The sequence below is a fragment of the Acomys russatus genome, chromosome 12 (assembly GCF_903995435.1).
Source record: "Acomys russatus chromosome 12, mAcoRus1.1, whole genome shotgun sequence".
Classification (NCBI taxonomy): Eukaryota; Metazoa; Chordata; class Mammalia; order Rodentia; family Muridae; genus Acomys; species Acomys russatus.
Window position 1 is genome coordinate 31,185,200 of NC_067148.1, and position 13,064 is coordinate 31,198,263.

The 13,064-nt window shown below is 37.8% G+C and overlaps 1 protein-coding gene across 1 annotated transcript in view; it reads right to left on the reverse strand.

Moving 5' to 3' along the window:
* Spag16 (sperm associated antigen 16) overlaps window positions 1-13,064 on the reverse strand; it is an 848,530-nt gene that overhangs the window by 432,289 nt on the left and 403,177 nt on the right. The window contains exon 13 of the mRNA XM_051154139.1: window positions 4,057-4,242. Coding sequence (XP_051010096.1) covers window positions 4,057-4,242 — 186 coding nt within the window. The remainder of the gene's footprint in view (window positions 1-4,056; window positions 4,243-13,064) is intronic.

A 13,064-nucleotide genomic window follows, 5' to 3' on the forward strand; every position in this document is an offset into this window, starting at 1 on the left:
AGGAGGCAAAACTCCTACCCTATAGTCATCACAGGGACTTGCAGATCATTCACACAAGTAAACAATCACACACCAAGTACTCTGTGATTTGAGATGTATCGTGTGTGTATGTGTGTGTGTATGTGAGCTTGCATGCACATGTGTGTGTAGGCATACATTTACATGCATGTGTGTGTGCCTGTGAGTGGCTGTGTGCATGTGCAAATATGTGTGAGTGTTTGTGCATGCATGTGTATGCATGTGTGTACGCGCATGTGTGTTTTAAGTGTGCATGAGTGCTTAGTGAATATCATAAAGGGTATATTTGAAAACTCAAATAGGAAACGATGATTTCTAACTGAAACACATGCATCCGTCACGTCATATATGTGATCCTGGAGGGGATCATCAAGATACGCTATAGAACCTCCATAGACCGAGGCCCTACCCAGGCTGTGTATCTTAGACAGTGTTCAGAGAATCTCAGTGTTGCTCAGCAAACATGAAGCTTTATCTTGAATTGTGTATAGTTTATACTTAACAGTGATCTAACATTTTGGCGAACAGCAACATAATGATGATGACACATATTAGATCAAAGGATTCTGTCTGTAAGAACCATGTGGCATTGAGAGAAGAGGAAGCTATGTACATGACATAGCTTCTGTCAACACCTAAATGACCAAGGCAACCTCTCACACCCCTTAAGTCATTAAGACATTTCAAGCAACCGTGTGGTTTTAAAGCAAGATTCTCATAGTTTAGACATCTCTACATGATGTTTTGGTCCTTGGGTAATTACAAGTTAGAACTTCATGCTTTGATTATAATGCTGAAAGACATATCAACAGCCACTCAAAGAAATCAATATCTCCCTCTACTTGTCCCTGTGTGCAGTACTGCAGCTTCAAAGTCAATATCAGTTTCTGTCATTGGTGATGAATTTGATTGAGGTCCCAATATTGATGGGAAATTTAAATTTAGAGAATTTTGACATTAATCAAGAGTAATTTTGATCTGCTTTGTCAATATCTACTGGGCATCAGTAAGATGACAATATTTATGTCAGAGTCAATAGGAAAGTTGTCAAGTGACAGTATTTGAAACCATTTTAGAGGGGTGATGTTCATTGGGAATCAGTTTCTAACAACCTGATCATAGTTGGGTTTACATGTTCTAAAGGGTTAATAGATTTGCAATTAAAATTAGATAATTTTGCTGAAATTCCAATGACTCGGTATTGAAAATATTTATGAAATCTGATCATATGAGAGAGAAACATAATATAATTAACAATTTTTACATACAGTTGATTATCACAAATAAAATGATGCCAAGCTAAGGATCAAAATAATTGTCCCTGTTTTATTTAGGATGGAATAAATACGTATCATTCACTGCCATGTTTTTTTGCACAGGATATACAAAGTTCAGGTAGTTGTTCTTTTATAACCCAGAAGGATTATGTTATATATCTGCCAATGTTTGAATATGTCAAGGACTAGCAATGGCCAGAAGCTACCCCCATTACCTTAATGTGCAAATCATAGCAGACAGGATTGTCAAGTATGTAAGTTGTTCACTAACTTATAAAAAGTGGAAAAGAGTAGTAAGGAACAAATAAAGCTCCAACAAGGAAGACCTACCTACCCCAGCACTGAAATAACAAAGGAGATAAGGTTGGAAATTATTAATGCTCAGCTACCTTAGCCTTCACAAAATCTTTAGTTTGATCCTCCAAATTCACACACACAAAACCTCCAAAACCCAGGATTGAATAAGGAGACTTCCACAGTTGGAATGGCCGAAATCAGGTCTCAGAGTTCAAAGTATTTCTATGCTTATGATGGCCTTTCGCTGCCTAGAGACTACAGTCTGGGAGAGAAAGGAACACAGATAGAGAAGAGGTACCAGCTGGCTGAGGTTTCTCTCCTCAAATGGTGTCCCATTGTGCTTGCTTCTGTCGGAAAAAAAAACCTGCCGGTGGATTCTGTTGCTGTGATGAGAATGGTACCGTTGCTGGAGTAAAGTCAGTGGGGTGATGGCAAGTCTACAAGACAGCCATGGGAAAGGGGAACAGTAAAAAGAAAGGCCCCTCCCATAGTCAGACTCAATCTGCTGCATGCACCATCTACTGGCAGAGCAGAAGAGTCATGCAGCAAAGCCACAGTGAGGTTTACAGAGCTTGGTTGCAGCAGCAGCAGCGAGGAGACAAAGTACAGAGTGGAGAGAAGGAGCTTGGGACCTGCTGCATAGCAGGAAATCATTTACATGTGGAACTTAAGGTAACCTTTGACGGAATCGTCCCATGAATCTGGTTAATGGTCGTCAACACCTATTTGCCCTCTGCTCCTAACATGCCACTCATAACTCAGGAAGGATGAAGGACAGTTGTTTATGGACCGATTCTATGTGTAACTCTAAATCTCCGTCTTCATGGTAGTTCCATTATTCTCATTTAAAATAAGTTATATAGGATACAGAGCTACAGTTACCCACAATTTGGGACCTGGGTATTGTTTCAACAACAAATGAGATTCAAATTCTGACAGAAGACCTCTAAGTTGAAACAATTAATTTATTTGATAATAATCTAATGTACCTTTTCTGCATCTTGTCTATTTGACAGATTATAATATAGTTACTGATATAGTAAATGAAATGGATGCCTGCTTTGAATTAAGATTAAATATAAAACTTCTGTATCTATAATTTCTCACATTTTGTGAACTACTAAAAATTATTGATTTGGGAAAATATCCCAAGGTATCAATAAAAATGTAGCATAAGTCCTTTCCACCATATTCACAACTACCTGTAGTGGGTTTAAACGTGTTTTTGTTTTGATCCCAAATGTGGGATGTGAAACAGACTTGTGTAAGGGTATGCAGTGACTTTCCACTAAAAAAAGACTTGTGAGAGAACAGGTGATGTTTGTCCACTAGAAAATAAACCACTTCTTGCAGGGGCTTGGTCTGCCAACTGACATCCTCTTACGGACTCTGAGAGGAGATATATATATATATATATATATATATATATATACACACACACACACCCAAACAAGACTCTGAGAGGATATATATATATCCCCCCAAACAAGAGACAGAGTTTTTTAGGCTTGGCTCCACTTCAAGAGGTGCTCCTAGAGAGAACTGCTCTGGAAAATGCTTCGAGGTTCTGTGTTCCAGCAGCTGTAGTTGCAGTCACTTTTATTGAATTGCTGGTTTGCTGTTTAACAGGTATGTTGGAATCCTGTCGACTACACCAGTGGAATCGCTCCAAGGAACTGAGTCTCAAAAGGTCTACTTCTCCTGTTCCCATTAACCTCTTTTCTCTCCTGTGTAGGGTAAGTTGGTTGAAAGGGAGGTATAAGCTTTAAAGAACCCCAAATAAAGTAGGTTTGAAAAAGTTCAAAGTCTACAACTACCAAAACACTTTCCAGAGTACAAAGATACAGCAACCTGTGCAAAGCAGAACAAAAATTCTGCTTAAGATAAATAATCATTTCTACCAGCTCCTAATAAATATCTTCTAGTTGAAAAAATCTTAATCTCTTAACACAGGTGTGATCATGCTCTTGACACCCAGAAAGGACTTACTGTATCACCAAAAATCAATAGAGTTAGAAATGGATTCCATAAACATTATTTGCATCACTCTGTAACCTTTGAGACAGTTTCTTGTAATGTTCCCCAGTGGCAGCATCGAAGAAATCCACACAACTCTGTCCATAGGTTTTAGATCAAGATAAAGAAGTTAAGCTATTAGAGTTGAGATAAGATAGATATTGAATCTCATTCAGAAATCTAGACCCAACAAGACAGGAAAAACACTTACTTAAAACGAGACGAAGGCAGATGGCCAAGTCACTATGAATGTAACATGTATAGAACTCATTATTCTCATGATTGTCACATGGTTCTTCCTGTTGTATGTAGTTAGTTTTATACATGTGTAATAAAATAAAAGTATAAAAAGATAAAAAATAAAGAAATTTCTTGAATATGTAAAAACAAACAAACAAAAAACAAATGGAAATCAGTACCGACGGATAATGTTTAATATGTGTCTTACCTATTGACGTCCCAGATTTTACTAGTCATATCCAGTGAGGCAGAAGCCACGAAATCACCACCTGAGTGCCATGTGCAGGACCACACTGCGTGGCTGTGTCCTTCAAAGGTCAACACGCATTCACCACTTGAGAGGTCCCATAATTTAACGCTGGTGTCACCACTTGAAGTAGCCAATTTGCTGCCACTGTTTTCAAGAAAACAAGAAGAAAATTTGTTTTAAAAAATTCATTTTTTGTGAACTATGTTTGTGTATATATACTTATTTGTAAAAATATAAAGTATATATATATATATTTGCATATAGTATTTATATACTATTCTGAGTGGCATGTATGTTTAGCTACACATTTAAATGGCTACATTTCATAATAATATGTGGGTCTACACAATTGTTTACTTTGACTGATTAGGAAGTCATGCTATGAGATAAACTGCTACTGTGTACTTTTTAAATTAGATCTTCTAGAATCCTTATGATTAAGTTACCAAAATAGCACTTTCTCTTTTTGCCTGAGTTGAGTTCAAGGTTATGTATTACACTATAGGAAAAAGGAAACTTCAAAGTGAAGACCATCTAGATGTGTTAAGACCCACTGAAAACATAAGACGAAGAAGGATGTTGTCATTGACCTTTGTCACACTGATTAAATTCTTCAAGAAGATGAAAAATGAGATGGGATTTTGTCCTATATAATTAAAATAAAAATTTAAAGGTACTAAGTAATTGAAGATGAGTCACTGGACTTTCTGTTGAAGCTATTAGCAGATATTATCAAAGCTGTGGTTTTCAAAGAGTGGACATTATATTCAGTTTAAGGAAACAGTGACTGTCAGTGATCAGAAGCTGCTAGCTCTTCTTGGGGTTGGGGAGCAAAACATTGGCTTCAAGCAAACAATACTTTGATCATCTCTATGTAGGCTGACATTGAATGCCTTCTCGTTCCTTTAGTGACTTTCACCTACTGAACTTCAATGTCCTCCTCCTCAGATTGTGTCTCATCATGGAGAACCATCTTTTCTCTGTGTTTTTATAATCACGATTGGATAGCTGAGGTGCTCAGAAAACATCTTATAATAAGTGAGTATAACTGCATGAATGTGTGAATAAAGTCACACTATGGATAGAGAAGAAAAGTGTATCTAATTCCACTTTCCTAAACCAGCATGATTCTTTTTTTTTTTAACCTTTGACAATGCACATGTATTGGACATCGCATACAAAGGCAGGGGGGATGCACGAACTCGTGCAAGCAGCCACTCTTGACTCTGTGAAGTAGATGTTTCTACTCTTTTTCTTTTTTCAGTTGCAGGATTTTTTAAAATTAATTTATTCTTGTTACATCTCAATGGTTAGCCCATCCCTTGTATCCTCCCATTCTTCCCTCCCTCCCATTTTCCCCTTATTACCCTCCCCTATGACCCATGGGCAGAACATTCTCCACAGTTGAGTGGAGAGTGGGATATGACTTTCACATGTACTCTGGTGCCTCATATTTGACCATGTCCCCTGGAGGGGGAGACATGGTGGCACTCAGAGGAAGGACAGCAGGTTACCAAGAAGAGACCTGATATCCTATGAGCATATACAGGGGGAGGAAATCCCCCTCAGGAACAGTCATAGGGGAGGGGAATAAGGGGAAAAAGGGAGGGAGGGAAGAATGGGAGGATACAAGGGATGGGATAATCATAGAGATGTAACAAGAATAAATTAATAAAAAAAAAAAAAGAAAAGAAAAGAAAAAAAAAGCCACAACCAGGCAAAATGAGGAAAAGTAGAAGCTTGCTGTCCAGCCCCAGCTGATATGTCTACAACACAACTCCTGCACCTGAGACTCAAGGAGCATCACGGAGAAGAGGGGTGGAAAGATTGTAGGAGCTGGACCACCTGGAAGTCCACTGAGAGGTAGGTGTCTCATGTTTATAATGGGGAGCTACACCTGTATCACCTCAATAAACATGGCTGCCCAAAGAAGACCTGAACAATTCCAATAGCACTTGACATCCCACTGCAAATTAGGAAAACCTCAACAGTATCACCTCTAGATAAAGACTACAAGAAATTAGCAACTCCTAAGAGTCTTTCCCAGGGATAAGCCTTCGGGTTGGCTATCCCATACCAAGTGATTAGCCCTACATACATGCAGGCAGCGCTGGATGGGATGAGCAGGTGCGTTGTGTGTGTATTCCTTTGTATGAGTGTATGACAATAATGGTTAGATGGAGAAGCTACAAATATAGAAGGGAGGGGTTTCAGACACAGGAGATGGGGAAGAAGGAAAAGGATAGGAGAAATGATTTGATTATACACCAAATTATGAAAAATAGCAAGATCAGGAAAGGTATTTGATTATTAATAGTGAATTTTTTATTTTAAGTAGGACATGAAATTCTCATTTGTAAGGGAGAAACAACCAACACTGGCAAGATGGTCTTGAAAGTGCTGCAGACACGGTAGATTATGTGGACTGAAGACATTCTCAGAAAGGATGCCTACTTACTTTTCAAATTAGCATTGCTGAAGAATTACCATATGACAGTTAGTGTTTCACAGTTAGATAGAAAATAAACATAACCTTTGCTTTGTAGCAATTGTTTGTTTATTCATGTAATTGTAATTTTTACTTTTAGTTTTTAATATTGAATACCAAACAATAAAAATTTACATTTACCCAAAATATTAAAGCAAACATAAAACAATTCCTTCCTTTTCTATAACCTGTTTCTGATGGTCAAATAGGTTATCATGGATCAAAGTATTCAACCAGGGTAAGAATTACTGTTGAATATTTCTTATTGTGGCTAAAGAATTCTTCATATAACTTTAATACACATATCTATTAAATTTTAAAAATCAAATGGAATGTTGTATTGTCATTTCTAAGTGGTTCAAAAGGATATTGAATAATAAAACAAATATTATTTTTAACAAGATTTTATTCTTTTTTTATTTATTTAAATAATTTATTCAGATTACATCTCGATGGTATTGCCTAATTTGTATCTTCCTGTTCCCCCTTCCCTCCGTCACCCTATCCTCCTCTCCTCGGCATGTGACAGAAGGGAAACAAATGCTATTTTTAAAAGTTATAGTACATGAATGTAAACACTTCAAAATAAAAAGAAATACAAAACTCTGAATACTGTTTTAAAATATTTTCACCTTTTAAAATATGAAAGACAGAATATTTCTGGTTCTTGTGAAGACAGAGGACATTCCTGGGGTGGGAGTGTGTGTGTGTGTGAGAGAGAGAGAGAGCATGTGATCTTTCAAATGATGGGTTTCTCCAGCCAAATCCGCAAGAGCAACCAGAACCTGCTAAAAGAGCAGGTTAAATATTCCCTTTGTTGCTAAGACCTATATGTTGGAACCCCTAACAGCAAATGTAGCTGATTGCAAATGAACGTGTGGCACTATGCATCCGGACACAATAACAGCAAAGAAATTAGAAGACAAAGTGATAACATTCAAATGTTCAGGTGGCTCATTAACTTTAAGCAATAAGCAGAGGGAGAGGTCAAAAAAAAGCAAACATATTTTTCTTTATTTCTTCTTTTTTTTAGATGGTGCGTGTGTGTGTGTGTGTGTGTGTGTGTGTGTGTGTGTGTGTGTGTGTGTGTGTGTTAGAGAAGTGTCACTGGGAGTGTGCTTTGGGGTTTCAAAAGTACACTCCAGGTCTTGAGTCTTGAGTCTCTCTGCCTGCTGCCTGAGGAGCTAGATATAAAGCTCTCATCTAATGTTTTAGCGCCATACTGTCTGCTTGCCACCATAACTCGCCCCTGAAACTGTAAGGAAGAGCCCAATTAAATGATTTTGTCTATAAGTAATGCTTTGATGAAGGCATCTCTTCTCAGCAATAAAATATTAACTAACATAAACTGGTGGTTGGAACAAGAATGTTCCCATAGGCTCATAAATTTGATTGCTTAGTCACCAGAGAGTGGCACTATTTGAAAGAATTAAAAGGATTAAGAGTATCAAGTCTCTTCTTGGTAGCCTGCTATCCTTCCTCTGAGTGCAACCAGGCTTCCGCATGCAGGGGACATGGTCAAATATGGGGTACCAGAGTTCGTGTGAAAGTCAGATCCCACTCTCCACTCAACTGTGGAGAATGATACCCTATGAGCATACATAGGGGGAGGAAATCCCCATCAGTCACAGTCATAGGGGAGGGGAGTAAGGGGAAAATGGGAGGGAGGGAGGAATGGGAGGATACAAGGGATGGGATAACAATTGAGATGTAATATGAATAAATTAATAAACTATATTTTAAAAAGGATTAAGAGGTGTGGCCTTGTTGGAGGAAGTGTGTTATCAGGTGTGGATTTTCGAGGTTTCAGAAGCCATACCAAGGCCAGAGTCTCTCTCCTTTTCTGCCTATGGATGAGGATGTTGCTCTCAGCTACAGCTACAGCACCTACCTGCACGCTACAGCGCTCGCATGATGATGACAATGGACTAAATTTCAGAAATTCTATGAAACCCACAATTATTTTGTTTTATGAAAATTGCCTTGGTTATGGTGATCATCGTGGTAATTATAACCCTCACCAAAACAGTACAGGAAAAATATACTATTTTCTGTTTTACTCAGCTCATAAAATATTTATATTAGTAAAATCCACTTTTAGTATTTAAATTAACTTAAAAGTATTCAGGTGAAAAAATATTCAGGTATATTTATGATACATTTATATAGCCCTCAAACATTAGGGTACACTGGGGAAGAAATATATATCAGTTTCATATTCCCTTAACTTTTATTAAAGAGTTAGTAGATTATTGCATGGCCTTGCAGAATGAAAGCATTCTACAGTGGGACAGAATAAATCAAACTTAGTATACATACTGGACAGTCTTCATTGGTTTTCTGAAGTAGAATTACCCTTGCTCTAGTTTCCAAATGATACCACTTGTTTGCACTAAGGATGCAGAAGCAACCACCAATCACAAAGAATATGGAGGAGAAAAGGCAGAACTAGGACCGGGAGCAGGGTGCAGACTCTGGCAACAGGCAAGGCCATGGAAGAACAGCCTAACCCTGTGTCCCAGGGGCTCAGCGCGGGTGTGCTTACACAGAGGGACAGAACTTAGAAAGAAACACAGAATCACAGGAAGGAAGGAGTTCTTTGTGACAGTAGTAAAATCCAGGAATATTCATAGTAAATTACCATTGAATTTCTTTCTGCAGGATGCTAGAAGCTTCCTTTGATATTCTGACATTGAGGGGAGCATCAAAAGAGGAATGACACGTAGCATAGGATAGAAAAAGGGTAAAAGATATCTAGCTTTCTCCAAAAAATACCACCTTTTGTCTAGAGCTTCAGGTCCCCTCACTCAGTTGCTTAATCATCTTCAATTTTATTTTTTGTTCAACATCTCATATTTAATGCAAGAATGCTACATGTTGGTGACAAATCCAGTCTTCCAGTACACATTTAAGTATGTATGAAGACATATTCATCCTTCATATGTATTTGACTTTGTTCTGTACGTTATCTTATTCCTGGCTTTATTTTTTTACTGGAAGGTCTCACAAGTGAATCACATGGGCAAAACAGCAGCACCACATGCACCGGAAGGCCTGCAGCTTCCATATCTGCTTCTCACATTACTACTCCCTGGCCTTGATGTGAAGCCCAGGCGACAGTATGTAGGTCTTGGTTTTATTCCTACAATTAAATCAATCCTAAGGCACATAATATAGTGGAGTATGAAAGACAGAAAAAAGGACAGATATGTAACCCCTTATTATTGTATTGAGTGGTAAGCTACTAATTTTACATGGATGTTTTTTTCAGATCTAATTTATTTTTATGTGCATGCATGTTTTGCCTGCATTTATATACATGCTCTACATGCATACTTGGAATCCATGGAGGTCACCTGAGGGTGGTGGGTCCCAGAAACTGGAATTACAGAGCTATCCCATAGGTACTAGAAACAGAACACAGGTCCTTTGCCAGACTAGTAAGTGGTCTTGCCACCGAGCCATGTCTCCAGCCATCGGTGCTCCTCCTCCACTCTAGGACATCCTATTGACTGAGGGATTGTTTGTGGTGTATGCAATGAGGAAAGAGATTTCAAAAGAAAGCTGGTGTACTGATATAGTTCACTTTTTGTATAATAAGACATCGTGCTACACAGGACAAAAACAGAGTTACACAAGTATCAATCTGATCTCAATTCTCTATCGTATTGATTGTATTGTGTTACATCATCTTGTATTGATGCAATTGGTTAGGTTGTAGAAAGGAAAGGAAAGCTGATAGGCTGGTTTATTCCACTTTAAACATATCAGAACTAATGATGTTACCATGGAAATAGGATAAAGGGGTCCTAGAAATCCCTTCAAGATTTAAGAACTAAAATATGTGAAGTTCATTTAATTTTGTTTTTCTTATTACATTAGGCATCTTCCTGAGTAGATTATATCGTTAACACATGTGTATATATGTTAATTAAAATAAAAACTTCTTGTATGATGTAACCTTGTGTAATCAGGACATAGTTAAAGTCTATTTTCATTGTATGGATAAAAATCATTTGGGCTATCTGAAGACTATTATATGTGAAGCTTTTTCTTTTAATATACATTATTGTTATTTAATAATTATTTATTATACATAATGTAGGAGATAGAAGAAAATAATGTTTACCAGATTTGATAATACTCATCCTTCATTAAACAAAAGATAGGAAAGATATATTTACTTTCTCTTTAGGAAAACTCAGTTAATATGTAGCATGCTTTAACTGTGACTAGAGCCACAGTTCTCATAAAAGGGCTAACCCAGATAGACAAAGTCTTTGTTGTCATGAGGCTGGCCTTCAAACCAAAGAGGGAAGTGAAAGGATCAAGTCGATGACTTAGTAAGACAGCAGCAGGCAGTGGTCCACTTTTCACTGGGTGGGGAGATTAAGGGAGCCATTGCAAAGAGGGACTGTGAGCCAAAGCAGCCAGGAATCAAGCAGAGCTGATTTTCCAGGACACATAGGGCACAGTTCTAGGGACAGGCTTCGAGGCAGTCAAGACTTGATCAAGAGGATCTGAAGGGGTGAAGGAAGGGGTAGGGAAGGGGCAAATTTTGAAGGGGTGGCCTGAGATGCAAGAGGGGCCAATCACAGAGGTCTTTGCTGGATCTTGGTCATAAAGATATGTGAAAGCCCATCTAAGGGCTGAGATTTTACCCAGGAGGTTTATTGATTCATGTACCAGCTGATAAAAATGCTGCAGACACACTGCTAGACAACTCAATCCATCTTCCCCTGTGGTACCAGCACAGAAAGCCATCTTCCTGCAGGGCAGCTAAGGATCCTGTCCAGCACTAGGAAGCTATAACCTATCGCTTCTATAACATTAGTGTCTCCTCTATTCTACCTTATCACAAGGGGAATCTTTGAAAACCTCTTTAAAATTGTATTTTCAATACATTGTTTCTCTGGCATCGTTTCCTTCCTTCTTCTTTCTCCTTTCTTTCTTTCTTTCTTTCTTTCTTTCTTTCTTTCTTTCTTTCTTTCTTTCTTACTTTCTTCTTTTTTCACACTACTATAACCATTTATTACTTTTAGGCTTTCCACCCTGAGGATAAAATCTGTTTCTTTGTGTTTGTAATGCCTAGTTATTTGACTATGCCTTTCCCATACTAAATCTCCATAAATGTTTGATTAAATTATACTTGCAATTGTACTTGTGTTTTTAAGCTCTAATAATATAATATAGTAATGTAATGTAATATAATATCAAACAAAAACTAACATCACAATTGAACAAAACAACCAAAAAAAAAAAATTACTGAGTGTGTGAAGGAGTGGGTCTCTGTTTCTTTTGTCTTCTCTTATCACTGCTTTCTTCTCCTCTGTAGCATTTAACACAATCTCGGGAGTCTCTTTACTATAGGACAGACAGACAAGGAGGCACACCCTCCCTCTGTCATTGCACTGCGACTGCTGAAGCCATTGCTTGGGAGCTGTTACCTAATAATACCTTGTGCCATAGTGTGGATGCAGAGATGAACTGCTTTGGGGAGTTTTAGATGAACCACAGAACAGCTTCAGGGGACTTCTTTTGTTGACAATGGGAATCATTAGTGAATCCTAAATAGCATTTCACTGATAGAAAAGATTGAAGTCAGTTTATGTGCATTGTATACATCAACTCAACTTATGGCTTCATTTTAGTTTACCTATATTAGCCTATCCCTTGCATCAAATATCCCCCTCTCTCTCTCAAAAACAAAAACAAAACACAGAAGCAAAACAAAACAAAACAAAACAAAAAAACAAAACAAAACAAAAGGACCTCATATTTGAAAGACTTCAATATTCTCTTGGGTTTAAAATATAGTTTAAAAATCACAAAGTGTAATATTTTTAGGCACACAAAGATATACTTTCTTCAATGACTTATGTGTCATGTACTAATATGACACATAAGTACATAACCAGCTAATTCTAATATTCCCTAGGCATTTTAACAGATGGATATAGAGGACGGAAATCATGGAGCAGCAAATGGTCAGAGACAGGCCAGGAGAGTTTTTAAAAGGTGAGCACATTTGAACAAAATCTATACATAGAAGCAATTATTTGCAACATAAAAGTAGGAGATTAGAAGAAAGAGATTATTATGTAGAAATTATGGTATTCTCACATTTTATTTTATTTATTTATTTTTGGTTTTTCAAGACAGGGTTTCTCTGTGTAACCCTGGCTGTCCTGGACTTACTTTGTAGACCAGGCTGGCCTCAAATTCACAGTGATTTACCTGCCTCTGCCTCCTGAGTGCTGGTATTAAAGGCGTGCGCCACCATGTGCAGTATATTCTTACATTTTAAAGTACTTTTCACTCAAGAAAAAAAAAAAACCAAGAACAATACATGCAGAGAACCTAGACCCCCTGTTCGGATATAGCCATCATCCTCCAGGGCTGTGGGGGACCGTGGACTGCCTCCGTGGACAGCCTCTGACAAGAACACTGGTGCCCTGGATTTAATCACTTCCTGCA